Genomic DNA, 25,274 nt, shown 5'->3' on the forward strand with positions numbered 1-25,274 from the left:
AGGGGACTAGTGAAGCGTCAAAATAATGGTGTATTATTGCATGATGAAATTATATGGCTCAGCCATTACAATGAATGATATAGTAATCAGGCCTTGGCCTATATCCGTTCTCAGTTCCAGATGGGCAGAGGCGTTGGGGTCCACAGTAAACACATAATTGCTCCAGACGTTCAGTCTCCCATCTCCTTAACTTTGCTACCCATGAGATGGTAAGAATTCTAGCCGAGCTCTTTGGTTTATGAATTTGGAAAAGTTATCAGTAGAGTTCAGTTTATGTAGCTCAGGGAACTTTGTAGAATCTCTCATTTTGGAACCACTGGTTGTTGTCAGGTATTCCGGGAAATTAGTTTGCCTTTTGTAGAATGAAAGGTTAGAGCTCGAGCATTGGGAAGCCATTCTGGGCTCCTGCCCAACCTTCAGTTAGTTCCCAAGGAGGAGGACAAAACCAGCCTCCTTAAAGTTACTAGTTCCACCTTATCTTCAGCGATGGTTGTAGCCCACTAAAGAGATTTGTCATGATTTAAATAATAATGATAATAATAATAATAATGGCATTTATTAATTGCTTACTATGTGCGAAGCACTGTTCTAAGTGCAAAGCACTGTTCTAAGCGAAATACATTTTCTACAGATGGGAAACCAAAAGGACAATTTTCTATAATTCCCTAAAACAATTTGAAAGCATCTGAGGGATAAATTAATGTTTATTTTCAGGATATCCGGTCCCTAGACAAGGATGTTCGTCTCTGGGATACATACCTCGGACTGGAGTTAACAGTGAAGAACACGATGGCGTCTCTGAGGGCAATTGCAGAGCTACAGAATCCTGCAGTCAGGGACAGGCATTGGCATCAATTGATGAAGACAACAGGGGTGAGTATCTCCAGAATTCAGTATTTGTATGAGTGGCATTAGAATCCTCTTATTATGCTCTTCTTGCAAAGCAGGACTGGTCAGACCAAGTGAAACGGAAACACAATCTCTAACCAGAATGTTATGCCAGGCAAACATTGTGACATGTTGAAAACCCAAGTGGGGCCAGAGGCTGGGAGGAACAACACTACCCTCCTCCACCTTCTCCACACCCAATGTCCACCCTCTTCCTGTCAAGCCAGAGTCAGTAATAATAATAATAATAATAATAATGGCATTTATTAAGCGCTTACTATATGCAAAGCACATTTCTAAGCTCTGGGGAGGTTACAAGGTGATCAGGTTGTCCCACGGGGGGCTCAAGTCTTAATCCCCATTTTACAAATGAGGGAACTGAGGCACAGAGAAGTTAAGTGACTTGCCCAAAGTCACACAGCTGACAATGGCGGAGAAAGGGGCCATTATCCCTTTCCATCCATTCCACCCTCTTCCCCCAGCAGAGTCGCACTTTCCCTTCAGCAGGGTGGGAACATAGCAGGGTACAGGGCTGGGCCACACTCCTTCTACCCAGAGCACCGCTCAGCTTCTGCCCTGGGCACCACAGAGGCAGTTCTGATAACCAGAGAAAGGGAAGTAAGAGGAAGTGATTGAGTAGGATACCTTCATCTCCTGTACCCTGGAAACCAGGCAAGGCAGGGTTCAGAAAATGGCCGTGGATGGAGAGGTGGTGACTGAGGGGTTTGGCTGGCCATTCATTCATTCATTCAAACATATTTATTGAGCACTTACTGTATGCAGAGCACTGTACTAAGTGCTTGGGAAGTACAAGTTGGCAATATATAGAGAGGGTCCCTACCTAACAACGGGCTCACAGTCTAGAAGGGGGAGACAGACAACGAAACAAAACATGTAGACAGGTGTCAAGTCACCAGAATAAATAAAAATAAAGCTAGATGCACATCATTAACAAAATAAATAGAATAGTAAATATGTACAAGTAAAATAAATAGAGTAATGGCTGGGGCTAGACTGTGAGCCCACTGTTGGGTAGGCACTGTCTCTATATGTTGCCAACTTGTACTTCCCAAGCGCTTAGTACAGTGCTTTGCACACAGTAAGTGCTCAATAAATACGATTGATTGATTGGGGCATGCTAATAATAATAATAATAGCTGTGGTATTTGTTAAGCAGCGTGGTTTAGTGGAAAGAGCGCAGGCTTGGGAGTCAAACAGAGGATGTGGGTTCTAATCCCGGCTCCATCACTTGTCTGTTGTGTGACCTTGGGCAAGCCACTTAACTTCTCTGTGCCTCAGTTACCTCATCTGTAAAATGGGGATTAAGATTATGGGCCCCACGTGGGACAACCTGATTACCTTGTAACTATTCCAGCACTTAGAACAGTGCTTGGCACATAATAAGTGCTTAACAAATGCCATAATAACAATAATTATTATTAATACTATGTGCCAAGCACTCTTCTAAGCGCTGGGGTAGATACAAGTTAATCAGGTTGGACACAGTCCCTGTCCCATAGGGGGTTCACAGTCTTAATCCCCATTTTGCAGATGAGGTAAATGAGGAACAGAGAAGTGAAGTGACTTTCCCAAGGTCATACAGCAGACAAGTGGCAGATCTGGGATTAGAATCCACATGCTCTGACCCCCAGGCCTGTGCTCTTTCCACTAGGCCTGTGTGGCCCAGGATTCCCACTTGTCTTGATTTTTGTCACTTTCCCCGTTGATGCTAGCTCTTGTGAGGGTTAATCTGTAGTCAGTCCACTGCTGACTCCTATTTGGAGTCCAGTTTCCGGGGTGAAAGTATGGTGAGATTTGACTTGATGAATCTTCCTAGTTTGACACCATCCATCGCTGCTGACAGCTCTGGATGTGAACCACAAGTCTGCTCTTCACACATCTGGCAGTATGGTGGTCTTTGTTGGTTTTCCAACTTTACTGATGCGTCTATAACCCAAAGCCTAGGTTGATTGCATTTATTACTCTCTAGTCTTCAAGGCCCATCATGATATCCTAGAAAGAAATGAAATTGGCCTAGCATGATTTGTTTCACAGAGCCTTGATGGTTCTAGACTGTGAGCCTGTTGTTGGGTAGGGACCGTCTCTATATGGTGCCCACTTGTATTTCCCAAGTGCTTAGTACAGTGCTCTGCACACAGCCCCTTCCTTCCTCTCCCCTTCGTCCCCCTCTCCATCCCCCCATCTTACCTCCTTCCCTTCCCCACAGCACCTGTATATATGTATATATGTTTGTACATATTTATTACTCTATTTATTTATTTATTTATTTTACTTGTACATATCTATTCTATTTATTTTATTTTGTTAGTATGTTTGGTTTTGTTCTCTGTCTCCCCCTTTTAGACTGTGAGCCCACTGTTGGGTAGGGACTGTCTCTATATGTTGCCAATTTGTACTTCCCAAGCACTTAGTACAGTGCTCTGCACATAGTAAGCACTCAATAAATACGATTGATGATGAAATACGGTTGAATGAATGAATGAATGAAGTAACTGCTACTTTGGGGTCCTGGCAAATTAATTATTTGTTTTAGATTCTTTGAAGGTTCAGCCCGGGCTTTGGAGTCAGAGGTCATGGGTTCAAATCCAGACTCTGCCAATTGTCAGCTGTGTGACTTTGGGCAAGTCACTTCACTTCTCTGGGCCTCAGTTCCCTCATCTGTAAAATGGGGATTAAGACTGTGATCCCCCCGTGGGATAACCAGGTCACCTTGTAACGTCCCCAGTGCTTAGAACAGTGCTTGACACATAGTAAGCGCTTAATAAATGCCATTATTATTATTATTATCTCACTTCCATTTTTCTAAAGAAGGCTACAGTCTTTACCCATTTCCAAACTTTGGGATTTTCTCTTATCTTCCACAAGTTGTGGAAAAACTATGGTTGATGACTCACCTCACTACTCTATTACTACAGCCCTGCCCTCACATTTCACTCCTCTAATGTTAACCTTCTCACTGCACCTTGATCTTGTCTATCTCACCGCTGTTACCTCTCACCCAAGTCCTGCCTCTGGCCTGGAACGCCCTCCCTCCTCATATCTGACACAAAATTATTCTCCCCTGCTTCAAAGCCTATTTGAAGGCACATCTTCTCCAAGAGGCCTTTGCTAAGTCCTTCTTTCCTCTTCTCCAGTCACCCTGACTTGCTCCCTTTATTCATCCCAGCGCTTAAAACAGTGCTTTGCACATAGTAAGTGCTTAATAAATGCCATTATTATTATTATCCCCTCCTCAGCCCTTCAGGGCTATGTACAGAGCCCATTGTTGGGTAGGGACCATCTCTATATGTTGCTGATTTGTACTTCCCAAGCACTTAGTACAGTGCTCTGCACACAGTAAGCTTTCAATAAATATGATTGAATGAATGAATAAATGAATGAATCTGTAATTTATTTATATTAATGTCTCTGACCCCCGACTCTAGACTGTAAGTTTGTTGTGGGTAGGGAATGTGCCTGTTTATTGTTATGTTGTACAATCCCAAGCACTTAGTACAGTGCTGTGCACACAGTAAGTGTTCAATAAATATGATTGACTATGACCCCATTTCAATTTCTTAATACTGTAGCATGAGTATCACCTGGCCTTGTGGAATTAAATATATCTGGTCCCCTCCGAGGTTTCTCTTTCATTCTCTGTTATAATTTGGGTTTCTGATCTTCCTTCACAAGTAGGTTTTTCTATAGTCAGCTGTACACTGCTGATCTTTAAAAAGACAAGTTAAAAATGTAAAAGCTTCTGCCCTTTACCTCAATTATCGATTACTGGTTTCCTTGTCCATGTATTGGGGAGGGCAGCTTTCAATTTGGCTGTCTTTTCTGTTTAATGTAATTGAAAAATATGCTTTAGTTACCTTTCATGCTAGCTCTTCTTCCTTCCCAACCTAAAATGGTTCTAATGTTATCTTTTCATGGTCCAGATCTTTCTTGGTCTTGCTTTCTAAGGATCTGATCCAATTTCCATATTTTATAGTTTTCCCATTTGCTCTTCAGGTCTAGAGATACTTATGACATGAGCCCATTTGACTTCCTGTTATTATCTTCATCCTACCCAATCACCGGTATGATCTTTTTCAGCTTTTTTGGATTCCTTGCCTCTATTGTCTTCTTTCCTTTAAGTCTCATGTAAGTTATCTCAGAACCATCCGTGTGTGCTTTTCTAATGTTTCATTTCTTTTGCTATTTTTTTACTCTAAAGAAGATGCTATTATAAAAAGGACTTTGGAATAAGATGCAGCAGAGAGGAGGAAATTGCATAAGTGATAAGGTGACATTCACCACAGTTGTTGTTATTGGCATTTGTGTGAGAAGCACTGGGCTACCAAACACTCGGCTCTATACAAGATAATTAGCATGGACTAGTAGATAGAGCATGAGCTTGGGAGTCAGAAGGACCTGGGTTCTAATCCTGGCTCCACCACTTTGCTGTGTGACCTACGACAAGTCACTTAACCTCTCTGTGTCTCAGCTACCTCATCTGTAAAATGGGGATTAATACTGTGAGCCCCAAGTGGGACATGAACTGTGTCCAACCTGATTAGCTTTTATCTACCCCAGCTCTTAGAAAAGTGCCTCACACATAGTACGTGCTTAATACCATAGAAAAAATAATTAGCCAGACACAGTCCTTTTCTCATGAACGACTCGCAGTTTAAAAAGGAGGGACAGCAGGTATCTTGCATCCATTTTACATATGAGGAAACTGAGTCTCAGAGAAGTTGTCACTGGTGGCAAAGCTGGGATTAGGCCCTGGGCCTCCTGATTACCAGTTTAATACTCTTTCCACTACTCCAGTTGTGAAGACTATAGTAAGCTCCTTGCGGCAGGGAACATGTCTGCCAAGTCTGTTATATTGTACTCTCCCAAGCACTTGGTACAGTGCTCTGCATACAGTAAGCACTCAATAAATACCATTGATTGATTGTTGGCAGTTCCAGACTGTGGACATGTTTGGGCTCTTATTGGAGGCAGAACTAAGTTCAAGGAACCCAAAGTCATTGGAAAATGAGAGTCTAACAAGTTGGACAGAGTTTCTTAAATTCCAAATTTCTTTCTTTCCCTCTCTCCTTCCTATGCCTGCTGTAGTGGTGAACCATGCTGACAGCCTGGTTGAGGATCCTGTGTATGTGGTTTGGGTGCACTGGCTTATAAAAATTGTTATGGTTTGTCTATCTATAGAATCCTATACATAGAGGAGGAATCAGTCTGTCAATTATATTAATTAAGCACTTACTCTGTGCAGAGCACTGTACTGCTTGGGAGAGGACAATGTAACAGACACATTCCCCGCCCATAGTGAGCTTACAACGTAGAGGGGGAGACAGTTGTTGTTGTTGCCTTGTGCTGTCTAATTGGGTCTGACCCATAACAACGCCATAGACACATCTCTCCCAGAACGCCCCACTTCCATCTACAGTCATTCCGGTAGCTTATCCATAGTTTTCTTGGTAAAAATACAAAAGTAGTTTACCACTGCCTCCTTCCATGCAGTAAGCGAGTGTCTGCCCTCGACTATCTGTCATGCTGCTGCTGCCCAGCATAGGTGAGTTTTGACTTGTAGCAGATTGCCTTCCATTCACTAGCCACTGCTCAAGCTAGGAATGGAATGGGTATACCTCTGCTTGACTCTTCCTCCTGTAGTCATGACTGGTAGAGTACTGGAAACTCTCCAGCTGCAACCCTGAGGGGTGGGGGAGACAGACATTACTATAAATAAATTATAGATCAATCAATCAATCAATCATATTTATTGAACACTTACTGTGTGCAGAGCACTGTACTAAGCACTTGGGAAGTACAAGCTGGCAACATATAGAGACAGTCCCTACCCAACAGTGGGCTCACAGTCTAGAAGGGGGAGACAGAAAACAAAACCAAACATACTAACAAAATAAAATAAATAGAATAGATAGGTACAAGTAAAATAAATAAATAGAGTAATAAATATGTACAAACATATATACATATATACAGAACATATATACATACATAAGTGCTGTGGGAATGAATAAAGGGAGCAAGTCAGGGCAATACAGAGAGAGTTTCAAAGTGTTTCAAGAAAAGGAAAAGAGTACTTAGTCAAGGAAGGCTTTGATGCGGGAGAAAGTAATTGTCTGTCAGATATGAGGAAGGACAGCATTACAGGCCAAAGGCAGGACATGAGTGAGAAATTGGCAGTGAGATAGACAAGATCGAGGTACAGTGAGAAAGTTAGCATTAGAGGAGCAAAGCGTGTGGACTGAGTTGTAGTAGGGGTATAGTGAGGTGAGCTAGATGGGGGCAAGGGGAAAACCGATGGTAAGGAGTTTCTGTTTTATGAAGAGGTGGACGGGCAACCACTGGAGGTTCTTGAGGAGTGGGGAAACATTGGTATGTAGAAGTTTGGATCTGGTTTATTTTCCCCTCTTTCTCTTCCTGTACAGCAAATGAAATATCTTTGTCTCAGTACCGAGTGTTTGGCAAATATCTGGAAGTACCTTACTGAGTACCTACTCTGTGAAAAAGACTCTACTAAAAGCTTGGGCGAATGCTATAGTATTAGTGTACATGATCCCTGGCCTCAAGGAGCTTACAATCTATCTGAAGACAGCCACTTACATTATTTACAGCCGGGAGGAAGAAATAATTGATAAAATGTACAAAATGCCATGGTGGGTGTTGTGAATTTGTAAGTGACTAGGTGGCAGAGGAGATCTGAAGTGGCAATTGGGGAATATAAGGTGGAAAGACTAGTAATTAACTGTAGGGGAAAGCCTCCTGAAGGAGTCATGATTTCAAAAAGCTTTGAGGAAAGGGAGAGCTGTTGGATATGAAGGGGGAAGGAAGTTCCAGGTTGCTGGGTGGGTGAGAAAAGAGGTCAGTGCGGGGAGAGGCAAGAATGAGGTACAGTGAGTAGTGCCTTGAATTTCTTTCAGATCCCTCTCTTCGTCACCATAACAGACCCTTCGCTCACTCAATGCCACGGGGAGTAACTGCAATTCTACAATTCTGTTGCTTGGACTCTTCGTTTGTATCATCTTAAAGAGTCCACGGTCCACCATAAATCCATGGAAATCCTGACCTGGGCCTAAAATTTTAGGTGCAGCAGATGGCTGTAGGCAGGAGGTGCCCCAACAATGGTGCCCCCCATTAGACTTTGACCTCCTTAAGGACAGGGATCATGTCTATCAACTCCACTGTATTGTAATAATAATAATAATGATGGTATCTGTTAATCCCTTACTACATGTCAAGCACTGTTCTAAGTGCTGGGGTGGATACAAGCTGATCAAGTTGGACACACTCCCTCTCCCACATGGGGCTCACAGTCTTAATCCCCATTTTACAGATGAGATAACTGAGGTCCAGAGAAGTTAAGTGACTTGCCCACAGTCATACTGCAGACAAGTGGTGGAGCCGAAATTAGAACCCATGTCCTTATGACTCCCAGGCTTTATCCACTAGGTTATGCTGCTTCCCATTGTACTCTTCCAAGGGCTTAGTACAATGCTCTACCCTCAGTAAGATCTCAAAAAATACCACTGAATGGTTGGCTGCGTGAAAGCATGTTTAGTTGATAAGTGGACACCATCTGACATCTGACCGTCTACTTTTCTAGTTGTTATCTAACTCATTCACTGGGTGCAGACCATCTTTTGGTGTGGCCTCCATTTTCGTCTTGTTTTTCCAGGTCAGGATCTCAATAAGTGAAGGTACAACTTTGGGAGATTTGTTGGGTTTGCAGTTGCACCAAGTGGAAGACCAAATCCAGCACATTGTGGATAAAGCTGTGAAAGAGCTTGGGACTGAAAAGGTACACAATCCTTCTTTGCCTCATTCCAGGATTCCTGGGGCTACCTCCATACTCCTGAAGGTAGTTCAGAAGGAGTGTGAGAGAGAGCGTGAATCCAGTTTAGAGAATTAATCAATGATGTGAGAGTTGGGGTCTTGGTCGAGTGATAAACCTAGCACTCATTCTCTGGGACCTAATTCATTTCTCTGCACATCAGTTGTGCAGCCTTGATACCGACCCAAGTTAACAATTGATAATTGTGGTATTTAAGCTCTTTCTTGTGCCAAGCACTATACTAAGCGCTGGGGTAGATACAAGATAATCAGGTTGGACACAGACCCTATCCCATTTGGGATTCACAATCTAAACCAGTCAGTTGTATTTATTGAGTGCTTACTGTGTGCAGAGCACTATATTAATCACTTGGATGAGTTCAGTATAACAGTACAACAGGCACTGTTATATAGCTTCTAATAGTTGAGAGGGGGAGAGTCTAGGAGGAGGCAGACCTGGTAAAGAGCAGGTGCAAAGATACCTCCCAGGAGTTGTCTAGGAGAGCGTAGGCTCTCGTCACAGTGCTGAGATGGGAGCAGGCCTGGAACTGCTGCTGGTTGGAATCGCTCTGCTCCCCTTAACAATGTAGCTGACTTAAGACTGTGAGACTGTGAGCCCTTTTAGACTGTGAGCCCACTGTTGGGTAGGGACTGTCTCTATATGTTGCCAACCTGTACTTCCCAAGCACTTAGTACAGTGCTCTGCACACAGTAAGCACTCAATAAATACGATTGATTGATTGATTGATTAAGGTTGGGCTTCCAGGGGACACAGTTGGAACACAGTGGTCTGGCCTGAGTTCCCAGCGTCTGTGGATCCTCAGGCTACCTGGATTTGTGAGGGACTTGGGAAAAGTTCAGGAACTTGCTCCAACCTTCAGACACCCCCAGACTCACCATTCCAGGCACGATGGTTTCCAGTTTGGGACAAGTTCCCTAGCCCTCCACAGCCCATCTGTGGATAGACAAGGCTCCTGAGGCAGGCCTAGGTAGTAGGAGTGGTATTTATTGAAAGTTTACTGAGCATAGAGAGGCCTAGTGGATACAGCTAGGGCCTGAGAGTCAGAAGCACCTGGGTTCTAATCCTGGTTCCCCCACGTGTCTGCTATGTGACCTTGGGCAAGTCACATAGCTTCTCTGTGCCTCAGTTACCTCATCTACAAAATGGGGATTAAGTCTGTGCGCCCCATGAGGGACAGGAACTGTGTCCAACCTGATCAGCTTGTATCTACCCTAACAGAACAGTTTCTGGCATATAGTGAAACACTTAACAAATGCCATAAAAAAAACACAGGGGCATGCATTATAGTACATACTTGAGTGGTATATTAGAAACACAACATGTGCTTCTAAAGCCCAGCCTCCTTGGGGCTTAGCCCTTGCAGCCCCCTGGGCTGTTGAGTCCACGGTCCCTACCCTTCACCTCTGGATGCTGGATGCCTCCAGAAGAATGTCAGTTTTCTTCCCCACAAGGCACAGAAGAGTCATAAACAATATTTCACACCCAGATACTCCTTTTCCCATTCTCTCCCTTAACCTGGCCCAGTCAGAATTAGCAACTTTCTTTGGGGCAAAAGCTTCGGGGAAATAGAGAGAACTAGAGAGAGAATGAAAACGCATACCAAATCATCATTTTCAGCCAATAAATCGAGCAAACACATGCTGTTTGTAAAAAGATTCTTACAGATATCAGCCATACCTGGGCTACGTTGGAATTTTCATATGAAGAGCACCACAGGACAGGCATTCCGTTGCTGAAATCTGATGAGCAACTTTTTGAAACTTTAGACCATAATCAGGTAAGTCATTAATCATTGTGATAGAGAAAAAGAGCTCTAATGTTCGTGGAACAATTTTTCTTTTTAAGTAAAATTTTCTTCTACTTTTAAAGGTATTTTAAGTGCTCTGGGTTTATTTAGACTAATTGGTTTGTTTTTCTTATCCTATTCTAGGTTCAGTTGCAAACAATTTTGCAAAGTAAATATGTGGAGTATTTTATTGACCAAGTTTCCAGCTGGCAGAAGAAGTTAACCGTGACAGACTCAGTCATCTTTATTTGGATGGACGTCCAACGAACGTGGTCTCATCTAGAGAGCATCTTTGTTGATTCTGAAGATATTAAAATCCAGCTACCTACAGACGTTAGGAGATTTGAAGGAATAAATGCTGATTTTGAGGTCAATATATTATAAAAACATGATAGGCTCTTTTGCTCTAGTATTTTTATTTTAGATCTCCCCCATCTAATTTACCTCACTAATTTCCTAATATAATCGAGTCAACAGACTCCGTTCCTCTAACGCCAACCTACTCGCTGTACTCTCTCGTCTATCTCACTGCCGACCCGACTGCCAACGTGGAAAAGCCACGTCCTCCCTCTGGCCTGGAACTCCCTTCCCTTTCATATATGACAGACCACTACTCTTCCCCACCTTCAAAGCCTTACTAAAATCACATCTCCTTCAAGAGTCCTTCTCCAATTATGCCCTCTCTTCCTCTTCTCCCTCTTACTTAGAGAAGCAGTGTGGCTCAGTGGAAAGAGTGCGGGCTTGAGAGTCAGAGCTCATGGGTTCTAATCCCGGCTCCACCACTTATCAGCTGTGTGACTTTGGGCAAGTCACTAAACTTCTCTGTGCCTCATTTACCTCATTTGGAAAATGGGGATTAAAGTCTGTGAGCTCCATGTGGGGCAACCTGATTACCCTGTATCTTCCCCATTGCTTAGAACAGTGCTTAGCACATAGTGTTGCTCAGATCATCTTTATAAAATGTCATCCTACATGTCACTCCACTCAAAAATCTCCAATAGTTACCACTTCACCTCTGCACCACCCAGAACCCCCTGACCAGTGTTTTTTAAGGTAGGTATTCAGTAATAATAATAATAATAATGATGGCATTTATTAAGCGCTTACTATGTGCAAAGCACTGTTCTAAGCCCTGGGGAGGTTACAAGGTGACCAGGTTGTCCCACGGGGGGCTCACAGTCTTAATCCCCATTTTCCAGATGAGGGAACTGAGGCACAGAGAAGTTAAGTGACTTGCCCAAAGTCACACAGCTGACAAGTGATGGAGCCAGGATTTGAACCCATGACCTCTGACTCCAAAGCCCGTGCTCTTTCCACTGAGCCACGCTGCTTCTCTATTCAATCCATCAATCAGTCAGCTGTATTTATTAAGCACTATACTGCGCACTTGGGAGAGTCCAATACAGTAGAATTGGTAGACGTGATCCCTGCCCAGAGGAGCTTACAGTCTAAAGGTGGAGCAGACATTAAAATAAAATAGAACTAGGGGAAGGGGTAGAATATAAAGATATGTACATAAGTGATCTGAAGTTGAGGGCTAGCTCTGTCCAGTCTCTTCCCCTGTGAGAAGCAGCGTGGCACAGTGGAAAGAGGAAGGGCCTGGGAGACAGAAGACAGGAGACAGGGGTTCTATTCCTGGCTTTGCGACGTGTCTGCTGTGTGATCTTGGGCAAGTCACTGAACTTCTCTGTGCCTCAGTTACCCCATTAGTAAAATGGGACTTCGGATTGTGAGCCCCAGATGGGAAAGGGACTGTGTCCAATTTGACATCTTGTTCCTACCCCAGCACTTAGTACAGTTCCTGGCACATAGTAGATGCTTAACAAATACCGCAATTATTATTATTATGACTATGACACCCCTGGTCACAGTCTCCCTTCCTCCCAAGTTCACCTTCTCAGGCCCTTCCTCTAGTTAAAGTTCTTTCCCCTTGGACTCAGCCAGATTACAACTCTCCCCCATCATCAAAATCCTTCTGAAATCCCTTGCATTTCAGGAGCTTTTTACCTGATGATTTTTTTCTTCTCGCTAAGTCATAGCACTTTTGATTTCACTACTTCCCGTTTCACTTTTGAGCGTATATTCTACCTGCTCAATGTTTGTCTGTCTCCCCTGCTAGATTGTAAGCTCCTTGTAACTGGAAGTCATGTTGTTTTCTGTTATACTTTCCCAACTGCTTTAGTAAAATACCCCCCAGTGAGGAAGTGTTTGCTAAATACTACTGATTGATACTTTGCAAATGAATAATACACCAGATATTGAGATATCCACTGGAATGAGAAAAACCTAGGCACATAGTACAGTGCCGAAGGTTTTTCCAAGACCCGAGAGGCAGAAGTCATGATAACATCATGATGACAATAAGCTCGCTGTGGCAAGGAATGTGTCTGTTTATGGTTGTATTATACTCTCCCAAGCACTTAGGACAGTGCTGTGCACACAGTAAGAGCTCAATAAATACGACTGACTGACTGATTGGCTTGAATGAAGCAACAGTGACAATACCTTCAGTTATCGGAATCATTTTGTTCATCCAAGAAGAATCTCCCAGTGGAATGATTGGTTTATGTAATCCTTGAAGAAAGGAAAGATCAATCAATCAATCAATCGTATTTATTGAGCGCTTACTGTGTGCAGAGCACTGTACTAAGCATTTGGGAAGTACAAATGCACTTCAAATGTCCTTGTGGATGTACTCAACTTTTTAATTTGTCAGCTATTCCTTTATGGCTAGGGCCTCAGGATGCACTCAAAGCTCTTCAAGCTGCAGAGTGGGTTCTTGGTTTTTCAGCCTCTGTATGTGAAAGATTTTAAGTCAAATGAGTGCTTTTGGTCCAGCTGGCTGAAGTCCCACAAAAATAGCTTATCCGCACACAGCTTGTGTTCTTGGCCTTCATCTGTTTGACCTCAAAATCAAAATAGAACTGTAGTAGCCCTTTGAAATTTAAAATAATCTCCATACTTTCGCACAGGAATTAATGATTGACACGATCAAGATAAAAAATGTTTTGGAAGCAACATGCAGGCCCCACCTTTTTGAAAAACTTGAAGATTTACAGCACAGGTAAAAATGGAGCTACAATTGTGGTTGTAAATTAACATAAGTATGTATTTAAAAGCATCTTATAAAATGTAATATCTAGCTACTAATGTGTTCTTACTGGGGATGAGGTGTGAAAATATATCCTTTTGCCATGTAGTCATTCAACTCTGTGTTAGTTCAGTTGCCTTTCTGTTTACTGTAAGCCTGTTAATAATAATAATAATAATGCTATTTGGTAATAGTAATAACAGTGGCATTTATTAAGTGCTTACTGTGTGCAAAACACTGTTCCAAGTGCTGGGGAGGTTACAAGGTGATCAAAGTGTCCCACGGGGGGCTTACAGTCTTAATCCACCATTTTACAGATGAGGTAACTGAGGCACAGAGAAGTTAAGTGACTTGCCCAAAGTCACACAGCTGACAATCGACAGAGCTGGGATTTGAACCCATGACCTCTGAGTCCAAAGCCCAGTCTCTTTCCACTGAGCCATGCTGCTTCCCCAAGCACAAAGTAATCAGGTTTGACACAGTCCATATCCCATATGGGGCTCACATTCTTAAACTGCATTGTACAGATGAGGTAACTGAGGCACAGAGAAGTGATGTGACTTGCCCAAGGTCACACAGCAGAGAAGTGGCAGAGCCAGGATTAGAACCCAAGTCCTCTGACTCCCAAGACCAGGGCTCTTGACACTAGGCCATGCTACTTCCTGTGTACAGGGAATGTGTCTGTTATATTGTTATTTTGTACCCTCCCCAGTGCTTAGTACAGTGATCTGCCCACAATAAGTGGTCAAAAATACGATTGGCTGATTACCTGATTAAGATAAATCTGGAATGTCTTAGGAAAGAGAGAGTTATACTAGTCAGTCAATGATGAATATGTTCATTATTTTCTAGGCCAGCTTTAGGCCTTAGATTTTGAAATTGCTATTTAGTTTAAGCAGCATGGCTTAGTGGAAAGAGCATGGGCTTGGGAATCAGGTTCTAATCCACCACTAGTCTTCTGTGACCTTGGGCAAACCACTTAACTTCTCTATGCCTCAGTTACCTCATCTGTAAAATGAGGATTAAGACTGTGAGCCCCATGTGGGACAACCTGATTACCTTATATCTACCCCAGGGCTTAGAACAGTGCTTGGTACACAGTAAGCGCTTAACAAATACCATCATCATCAACTACTCTATAACAGGTTTATTTGAATCATTAAAGACATTTAGTTGTCCTCAACTATCACTTCCTATGAGTCCTCCTGTCCTGTGTCCGGGTGCTGTGCAAAATGATTTCTACACATAATTCCAGGGTTCAGTATCAGGTTATCTGGATAAAATTCCAGCAGGGAATAAGCAATAGGGACAGATGGATTTGTAAGTGCCAAAATTCCATATGAATGCAATCACTTCAAGTCATGGATGGGGATAGAAGAGAATTAGAGCCAAACAGCTGATCAGGAAGGAGTTGAATACTAATTTGATAAGTACACCCAGTTCTTCTGTAGCACGAGGTTGCATTCTTACAGAACCCTGGATCCAGGAAATCTATTTCTGAGATCGACACCAGAGCATGCACGCAATAGCTCATGCAGGAAAATGTTTCCTATTTCTACTGTCACTTTCAGCCAAAAGGCATAGTAAAAACCCATGTTTTAGCAGATCTGATTAATAATGCTGATAATGACAGAACTTAAGAAGTGCTTATTTTGTGACAAGAATTGTAATAAGCACCGATAGTGGATACAAAATAATTAGATCAGACACAGCCTATGTGATGCTCACTGCCCAAGAATAATTTGTAATCAATCATATTTATTGAGCACTTGCTGCATGCAGAGCACTATACTAAGTGCTTGGGAGAGTAAAATATGACAGTTGGTAGACTTTTTGGTAGAAACGTTCCCTGCTCACAACAAGCTTACGGTCTAGAGGGGGCAACAGCCAAAGCAACGTGGCTTAGTGGAAAGAGCACGGGCTCTGGAGTCAGAGGTCATGGGTTCAAATCCTGGCTCCGCCACGTGTCAGCTGTGTGACTTTGGACAAGTCACTTAACTTCTCTGTGCCTCAGTTACCTCATCTGTAAAATGGGGATTAGGACTGGGAGCCCCACGTTGGACAACCTGATCACCTTGTAAATTCCCCCAGACTTAGAACAGTGCTTTGCACATAGTAAGTGCTTAATAAATGTCATTATTATTATTATTATTAATAATGCAAACAAATTAAATTATGGATATGTACCTAAGTGTGATGGGGCTGTGAGAGGGGTGAATAATGGGTGCAAATCCATTTGCAAGGGTGATGCAGAATGGAGTGGGAGAAGAGGAAATAAGGGCATAATTGGGGAAGGCCTCTTGGAGGACATTATGTTTTCATAAGGCTTTGAAAAGGAGCGTTGCCTAGTGTTTAGAGCCCCACGAAGGACAAAGACTACTTCCAACATAACTTGTAATAATAATAATAATGGCATTTATTAAGAGCTTGCTATTCATTCATTCATCCATTCAGTCGTATTTATTGAGTGCTTACTGTGTGCAGAGCACTGTACTAAGCGCTTGGGAAGTACAAGTCGGCAACATATAAAGTCCCTACTCAACAACGGGCTCACAGTCTAGAAGGGGGAGACAGACAACAAAACAAAACATGTGGACAGGTGTCAAAGTCGTCAAAACAAATAGAATTAAAGCTATATGCAAATCATTAACAAAATGTTGCTTACTGTGTGCAGAGCACTGTACTAAGCCTTTGGGAAAATACAGTGCAACAATAAACAGTCACATTGGTTCAGCGTGCAAAGCACTGTTCTAAGCTCTGGGGAGATTACAAGGTGATCAGGTTGTCCCACGTGGGGCTCACAGTCTTAATATCCATTTTACAGATGAGGTAACTGAGGCACAGAGAAATTAAGTGACTTGCCCAAAGTCACACAACTGACAAGTGGCGGAGCCGGGATTGAACCCGTGATCTCTGACTCCAAAGCCCGTGCTCTTTCCACTGAGCCACGCTACTTCTCTACTTGTACCTATCCAGCGCTTAGTACAATGTCTGACACATAGTAAGCACTTAACAAGTACCATTACAAAAAAAAGGTGGGGAGAGTGAACGTCTATCAGGCAAGACAAAAGAGGGAGTTCTAGGTCAGAGGTTGGGTGGCGAAGGGTTACCAGAGAGATAGGTGAGATTGGGGTACAGTGAGTAGTCTGGTGTTAGAGGATCAAAATATGTGGGCTGAGTTGAAGTAGGAAATCAGTGAGGTAGGTAAGGGAGTAAGCTCATTGTGGGCAGGGAATGTGTCTGCTTATTGTTTTATTATACTTTCCCAAGCGCTTAGTACTGTGCTCTGCACACAGAAGCACTCAATAAATACAATTGAATAAATGAATGATGAGGGGGTAAAGTGATAGTGCTGTAAAGCTTCTTGTCTAAAGTGATCTGGCTTGCTAACATTCTATATTGTACTCTCCCAAGAGCTTAGTAAAGCACTTTGCACACAGAAAGCGCTCAATAAGCGCTTGTTCTCTGTCTCCCCCTTTTAGACTGTGAGCCCACTGTTGGGTAGGGACTGTCTCTATATGTTGCCAATTTGTACTTCCCAAGCGCTTAGTACAGTGCTCTGCACATAGTAAACGCTCAATAAATACGATTGATGATGAATAAATACGATTGATGATGATGAACAAATGCGATTGAATGAATTCTGGCTGATTCTTGTCAGTTGCAGCCCAGAGGTGGTCCAGACACATACCCTGTGGTTCTGAGACATCAGAGCGATTTCTCTTGACAATTCCCATGTCCCTAAGTTGTCTGCAGACTTTGAGCTCCCGTTTTCTGGTATTTAAGCACTTACACAGTACTAAACGCTGGGGTAGATAAAAGATAATCAGGTTGAATACAGTCCCTGTCCCACATGGGGCTCAGAGAGAAGCAGCATGGCATAGTGGATAGAGCACGGGCCTAGGAATCAGAAGGTCATGGGTTCTAATCCCTGGCTCTGCCACTTGTCTGCTGTGTGACTTTGGGCAAGTCACTTCGCTTCTCTATGCCTGTTACCTCATCTGTAAAATGGGGATTGAGACTGAGAGCCCCACGTGGGACAGAGACTGTGTCCAACTCGAATTGCTTGTATCCACCCCAGTGTTTGGTACAGTGCCTGGCATATAGTAAGCGCTTAACAAATACCATCATTATTATCCTTATTAATCCCCATTTTGCAGATGGGGGAACTGAGGCACAGAGAAGTTAAGGGTCTTGCTCAGGGTCATACAGCAGATGAGAGGCAGAGCCGGGATTAGAACCCAGGCCCTTCTAACTCCCAGCTCCATGTTCCATCCACTAGGGTTGTGGGCAGGGAACTTGGTCTACCAACTCTGTTTTGTATTCTCCCAAGCACTAGGTGCAGTGCTCTACACACAGTAAGTGCTCAATTACCATTGATTGGAAGCTTCTTATGTTTTATAGTACATTTACAAGAAAATAGACTCTCTGCTTCACCCATGCCATGTCCTTTATTTCTACTGCTATCCAACCTGTACAATTGCAAGCTCCTTAAGAGTAGGAATTGTGTCTGTTACCTCCTTTGTCCTCTCCCAAGCACTTAGTGCAGTGCTCTGCACAGAGTAAGCATTTAGTAAATCCTGTTGATTGATTACAGTGCTGTGCCCCCAGTAGTTTGATTCCACCTGAGGCCTTGGAATACAGTTCTCAGTCTTTCAATTATCCTTGGGTGTCTCACTAGAACACAGGATATGGGGTGAGCTTCATGGAACATAAAGTAATAGCTTGCTTGCACTTAACAGTCTCTCAATAGTATTTATGGAGCACCTATTGTGCAGAGCACCATAAAAAGAACCTGGGAGAGTTCAGTAGAGTTAGACTAATAATGACGGTATTCGTTAAGCGCTTACTATGTGCCAAGCACTGTTCTAAGTGCTGGAGGAGATAGAAGATTACCAGGTTGTCCCAGGTGGGGCCAACAGTCTTAATCCCCATTTTACAGATGAGGTAACTGAGGCTCAGAGAAGCTATGAGTTGCCCAAGGTCACACAGCTGAGAAGTGGCAGAGCTGGGATTAGAACCCATGACCTCTGACTCCTAAGCCCGTGGTTTTTCCACTAAGTCACGCTACTTCTCTAGAAGGCCCAGTCCCTACCCTCAAAGAGTTTACAGTCATCTGTCTCACCCTACAAAATCCTAGCATGAATGCAAAAATGCCCTAAACAATATTATTCAAATAGTCCCTGTTGAGGACGATGGGAAAAGTAAAAGCAAAAGAAGATCCTTCAGGAACAGCTCCTTGTGGGCCGGGAATGTTTCGACCAACTCTGTGATACTGTACTCTCCCAAGTGCTTAGTCCAGTGCTCTGCACAGAGTAAGCACTTCAATAACTTCCACTGATTGATTGAACATCGAGAATGCCATTGATTTTTATGCATAATTGGTGAAATGTGTTTTAAACATGCCTACATTATGCAGGATCGGTTAATAGGGCTTTTTTGTTGTTCTTGTAGGTTGTCCCTTTGTGAAAAAGCTCTTGCTGAATACCTAGAAAGCAAGCGCTTAGCTTTTGCTCGGTTCTATTTCGTCTCTTCTGCCGATCTTCTTGATATACTCTCTAAAGGATCCCAGCCCAGGCAGGTAATGTTGCTTGCAAATTCTGAAGCATAATATGTGGTCCTAGGTAAGCAAATTAATTCTATAAGTTTGTGTCTTCTGTTTTACTTTCCTCCTCTTTTCTCTTCCTCCCCCAACCCCCTCACCTTAAAGTACTGGGTCTTTGCAGTCAGAGATTGTGTCTCAGTCAGTTTCCATGGAGTCTCCCTCATACATGGCACAGTACTACCTGGCGCGACATAAACGTTCAGTAATTGTATGTAACGTTCAGTAATTGTATGTGGTGATTTATTGCTGTGGCTAATTTAGAATAACAATAGAAAGTTGGTGTCTGTCAGGCAAGATTCATGGATCTTTGAGTTGCTATTCTAATGATGACTCTTTGGAAAACAGAAATTACACTCAGTAAAAGAGAACTAAAATTTTACCCAAGAAGTTTTTTTTTTCTACAAAGAGAGTCCAATTTACCAGTAAGGTTCATTCATTCATTCAGTCAATCTTATTTATTGAGCTCTTACTGTGTGCAGAGCACTGTACTAAGCGCTTGGGAAGTACAAGTTGGCAACATATAGACGGTCCCTACCCAACAACGGGCTCACAGTCTAGAAGGGGGAGACAGACAAAAAAACAAAACATGTGGACAGGTGTCAAGTCATCAGAATAGATAGAAGTAAAGCTAGATGCACGTCATTAACAAAATAAAAAGAATAGTTATGTACAAGTAAAACAAATAGAATAATAAATCTGTACAAACATATATACAGGTGCTGTGGGGAGGGGAAGGAGGTAGGGCGGGGGGGGATGGGGAGGGGGAGAGGAAGGAGGGGGCTCAATCTGGGATCTACATTGATTGGATCTACATCGGAAAGTAGAGCAGGAATATTCAGACCTAAATCCATTATTGCAACATATTCCCTCTTGTAGAGTGATACCTAGAGCACCCCATCTAAAAAAAATTGTCTTTGTGGGAAGTGGGTTTGCATTTTAAAATCTGACTTGTTAGATCTGCCAGGAATTGGCCCATGAAAAACTATCACTGTATTATTTAAGCACTTACTCATCCATCATTTCATTCTTTTTTTCATTCTATCTGTAATCATTTTGTGCATGTTTTCCCGCTTAGATTGTGAACTCCTTCAGGGCATGGATCATATCTTACCACTGTATTTTATTCTCCCAAAAGCCTAGTATAGTAGGAGGGAGTGGAAACCACATAATCTGGATATTTGCCAGGATGTCTGTAACTTTAGAACCGTAGATTCTAGAACAAATAGTCAGTGGCCACGGTAATGTGAATTTAAAAGAGCCATGTGTGAAGTGTGAATCCATGATTCTCTAGTCTTCCTTTATATGTTCCAAAAGGAAATTGTGTTGTGTGTGTGCCTCTGGGTCCATTCAATGTAAGTAATGATTATGCTGATGTTTTGAACAATTTTCCAGGAGAAGGGCACTAAATCACAAGGCCTGACTGACAAAAGGGAGGACTACACCCAGTTGTTAATTTTTAGGTCTGTAGGAGTCACAACTCTCCCTGTAAACAGCATTGTCTAGTGAATAGAGCACAGGTGGGGGAGCAGGAAGGACGTGGGTACTAATTCTGGCTCTGTCACTTGCCTGGGGTGTGACCTTGGGCAAGTCACTTTGCTTCTCTGGGCCTCAGTTACCTCATCTGTAAAATGGGGAATGAGACTGTAAGCCCTACATGGGACAGGGACTGTGTCCAACATGATTTGTTTGTATCCCCCCCCCCCCAGTGCTTAGTACAGTGCTTGGCACATTCATTCATTCAATTGTATGTACTGAGTGCTTACTGTGTGCACAGCACTGTACTAAGCGCTTGGGAAGTACAAGTCGGCAACTTTTAGAGAACGGTCCCGACCCAACAACGGGCTCACAGTCTAGAAGAGGGAGACAGACAACAAAACAAAACATGTAGCCAGGTGTCAGAATCGGCAGAACAAATAGAATTAAAGCTATATGCACATAGCCCCATGTGGATCCTGATTATCTTGCATCTATCCCAGCACTCATTACAGTGCTTGACACATAGTAAGCACTTATTAATAATAATAATAATAATAATGGTATTTAAGTGCTTACTATGTGCCAAGCACTGTTCTAAGTGCTGGGGTAGATACAAGGTAATGAGGTTGTCCCACATGGGGCTCACTTAGTAAGTACTTAACAAATGCTACAATTATTATTATTATTATTACTCAACACAGCCTCCAGTTCTCTGCCCTCGCTTGAGGGCCCCCAGACAGCCCAAGGGCCTGAGTTCTAGGAACCTCCTCCTTTTTGAGTGAGTGGGAGGGTGAAGTGGTGTAGGGGGTGGATGATGGCGGCCATGTGGAGCAGCAGGGGAAACAATTGGTCAGGGTGCCAGAGAACTGAAAGCTGGCCTTTGGATGGGATGGGGATATGCATACACATAAATAGGCAAATATTCCAGTTTCATATGTCTGCTTGTTGATTTCATATAATAATGATGATTGTGATATTTATTAAGCACATACTATGCACCAAGAAGTGTTCATTCATTCATTCAATCAATCGTATTTATTGAGCACTTACTGTGTGTAGAGCACTGTACTAAGCACTTGGAAAATGCACTTTTCTAAGCACTAGGGTATCTACAAGGTAATTAGATCATACACAGCCCCTGTCCCACTTGGGGCTAACAGTCTGATGGAGAGGGAGAATAAAATTTAATCCCAGAGGCACAGAGAAGAAAAGTGACCGTCAATCAGTAGTATATATTGAGTGCCTATTATGTGCAGAGCACTGTACTAAGAACTTAGGGGAGAACAATAGAATTAGTAAATGTGGTCCCTCAAGGACCTTGTAGTCTATCAAGGGAGACAGTCAAGAAGGGAAGAACAAAGATATGTGTAAGTGGCTTGGGAGAGTTGTGATTTCCTAAGTGCTTAGGTGGTGTGGATGTGCTGAAGTGTCAGTTCTGGAATAGAGGATGGGGTGGTGGGAAACAAATTCACCCATCACCACTCCCTCCCTCTCTGCATTCTTCTTTCCCTCCTTGCCTCACTCCTTCCTTCCCTCTCTTCCTCACTCCCTCTTTCTTTCCCTCCCTCTCTCCTTCCCTCTTTCCCAACCTCCCTTCCTTCTTCTCTCCCTTCCTCCCAACTTGCCTCACTTTCTCCGTCCCTCCCTCCCTCTATCATACAGGGTTACTGGGGGAAATGGGGATGATGGAGAGAGGTAATCAATAAAAGAATAGGCTCGGCATGCTAGAGAACGGTACCTTTGGAGGTTTGGTAGGTCATACCCAGGAAACCATGGCCTGTGACAGGAAATGTCTGTTGTGATACAGACATCAGGAGGCAGGAATGATCCGGCTGAGTGAGTGAAACGTGATTGCCAGACATATTTAGCTTAGAAGAAGTTGGTGCTGAATATGTTTTGATTGGATTAGCAAACTGCTTCTAGAGCAGCAGCAGCCTGAATCAGGGCATCTCTTGTTCAAATATTCAGTTGGATCCCTAAAATCATTGATCACCTGATGGTCCTACACCTGGATAGTCAAAATGGTATATGTCAGGCACTGCATTAAGTGCTGGGGCATACACAGGATGATCGGAGACAGCCCCCATTCCACCTGAAGCTCACAGTCCAAGAGAGTAATAGTATTCATTAAGTGCTTACTGGATTCCGAGCCCTGTACTAAGTGCTGGGAGAGAATTGCACTTTCCAAGAGCTTAGTACAGTGTTCTGCACACAGTAAGCGCTCAATATATACAATGGAATGAATGAATACACAATTAAGAATTAGAGAGGGAGAACAGGCTTGTGTTTAATCCCCATTTTACGTATGAAAACGAGGCCCAGGGAAACCAAGTGAGCCGTCCAAGGCCAAAAAGCAGAAAAGTAGAAGATCCAGGACCAGAACCCAGGTCCTCTGTCTCCCAGTCCTATGCTCTTTCCACTAGGCCACACTGCTTCTGTATATCCAGGGACTGAATAGAATAATAAGCAGATCTCAAGCATACTGTATGGAATAGAGTGATACACAGCACCTGAAACACTGTGGTGTTTACCCCTAACTGAACAGCTGGTTGTGATATTAGAAATATTTTTGTAACTCTCACTTATTCCCAAAGCAATAATTTTGCTAGGTTGTATGATGGTTAAAGAGGCATTTATAAACTGCAATTTTTCACCTGACTGTTATATGGTCACTCTGCAGAATATTATCATAAAATCTCACCGACCATCTCTACCATTACAATTGTCAGCCCGGGAGATATATTTCTTTGTGAATAAATGACCACTGGGTAATGCGGATGAGGGGTGGGTTTGTTTGGTGCTTCATGCCAGGATCGATAGCCTCCTATTTTATCTTAGTATATAGAAAGTGAGAGTTTCCGATTCATCCATTTAAAACTCACTCAAATCTTCACATGGCTTCCCACTGAGATTTTCTTCCAAACAAACTCCATAGGCTAGCAAAAAGGCCAAGGGCTGAAAGCTTCAAAGACCAAATTAACTCCCAAGGAGCGTCCCTCTCGGGATTGATGTTGGCTGGAAAGTACAGCAAAGTTAGTCAGCTGCTGCGGTTGCTCTCAGATATATAATGAACTGTAGCTCCTGGAGCTGTTGTCTCCTCACCTTCCGAGGACACTTGATCCCTCCATTTAACTGAAAAGAAGAATTTGTCCCTAAACCAGGATGTCTCCCAGGCTGTGATTGGCTGGGAGGGCTCAGCAGGGGAGGGGCTAAGGCAAGACCTGCAGCAAAAATTGGGGATGGGGAAGAAGACTGCGCTCAATTGGTACTCAATATTATTGAGTAATACTAATACTATTGATGCTGACTGGAGAAGGGGACGAGGAAGCTGGAAACATCTGGAAAAGATGGTCATTTGGCTGTAAACCAGACAGTCCAGTTTTCAGCTAGTCTGCCCCAGACCAGTAGTAATATGGCACCATGGACCTTTATGTCCAGGATTTTAAATATTTTAATTTAATTTAATCTTTATTTATTTATTTTTATTTTAATCTCAATTTTTATTCCTCAGCTCCTAGAGAGGCCTAGCGGATAGAGCACGGGCCTGGGAGCCCGAAGGACATGGGTTCTACTCCTAGCTCCACCACTTGTCTGCTGTGTGACCTTGGGCAAGTCATTTCACTTCTCTGTGCTTCGGTTTCCTCATCTGTAAAATGGGGATTAAGACTGTGAGCCCCATGTGGGACAGGGACTGTGTCCAACCCAATTTCTTTGTACCCCACCTCCCCCCAACACTTAGTACAGAGATTGGAACATAGTAAGCACTTAACTAATACCACAGTTATTATTAGTACTAGCTCCTGGACATGGGAGGGGAACACAGTGGCTTTGGAGCAATGGAAGTTCCCAGGAGTCCCTCCAGGTTCTGCAGCTCTCCCCAAAGAACCTTTTAATGAGTCCTGATGCTGCCTTTATGTTTCATAACCAATGAAAATCACACCTCTAGCTTCAGGGTTTGCAAAGTGGTGTCTAGTATTTTTTAGTGCATTTGGCACCTCCCTGAAAGAACGGCAATGTTACTGTAACATTGTAAAAAAAACACCAGCCATAACCGCGAGGGAGGCAGGCAGTGTTACAGCAATAACAGCATGTACAGGAAGAGTGGCAGGGCTGTAGGAAGCATAGACAGGAAGAGGGGCAGGAGTGATGAGAGCACAGACAGAAAAAGAGGCGGGAGTGACCGGCATGGGCAGGGAGTGGCAGGGATGACAAGATCATGGACAGGAAGAATAGCGAGAGTGACAAGATCCCGGACAGGAAGAATGGAGGGAGTGATGGGAGCATGGAGAGGGAGAATGGAGGGAGTGACAGTAGCATGGACAGAAAGTGTTCCTTATCTCCTCCAGGAAGCCTTCTCTGACTGAGCCCTCCTCTCCTCTTCTCTCAATTAATCAATCTATCAATCGTATTTATTGAGTGCTTACTGTGTGCAAAGCACTGTACTAAGCGCTTGGGAAGTACAAGTTGGCAACATATAGAGACAGTCCCTACCCAACAGTGGGCTCTCACTCCCTTCTGTGCTGCTCATCCTTGCTCCTTCATTCATCCTTTCTCCCTTCCC

General features: G+C 43.2%; 1 protein-coding gene and 1 non-coding gene across 2 annotated transcripts in view; one reads left to right on the forward strand and one right to left on the reverse strand.

The window, feature by feature from the left end:
* Nucleotides 1–25,274, forward strand: part of DNAH11 (dynein axonemal heavy chain 11) — a 284,335-nt gene that overhangs the window by 64,107 nt on the left and 194,954 nt on the right. The window contains exons 26-31 of the mRNA XM_038761352.1: nt 715–873; nt 8,579–8,701; nt 10,410–10,532; nt 10,686–10,910; nt 13,514–13,605; nt 19,087–19,213. Coding sequence (XP_038617280.1) covers nt 715–873; nt 8,579–8,701; nt 10,410–10,532; nt 10,686–10,910; nt 13,514–13,605; nt 19,087–19,213 — 849 coding nt within the window. The remainder of the gene's footprint in view (nt 1–714; nt 874–8,578; nt 8,702–10,409; nt 10,533–10,685; nt 10,911–13,513; nt 13,606–19,086; nt 19,214–25,274) is intronic.
* On the reverse strand, nt 6,462–6,599 carry LOC119924780. The gene has a single exon (XR_005449476.1). It is a non-coding gene; the product is annotated as a small nucleolar RNA SNORA7 (small nucleolar RNA).

The sequence above is a fragment of the Tachyglossus aculeatus genome, chromosome 2, assembly GCF_015852505.1.
Source record: "Tachyglossus aculeatus isolate mTacAcu1 chromosome 2, mTacAcu1.pri, whole genome shotgun sequence".
Lineage (NCBI taxonomy): Eukaryota > Metazoa > Chordata > Mammalia > Monotremata > Tachyglossidae > Tachyglossus > Tachyglossus aculeatus.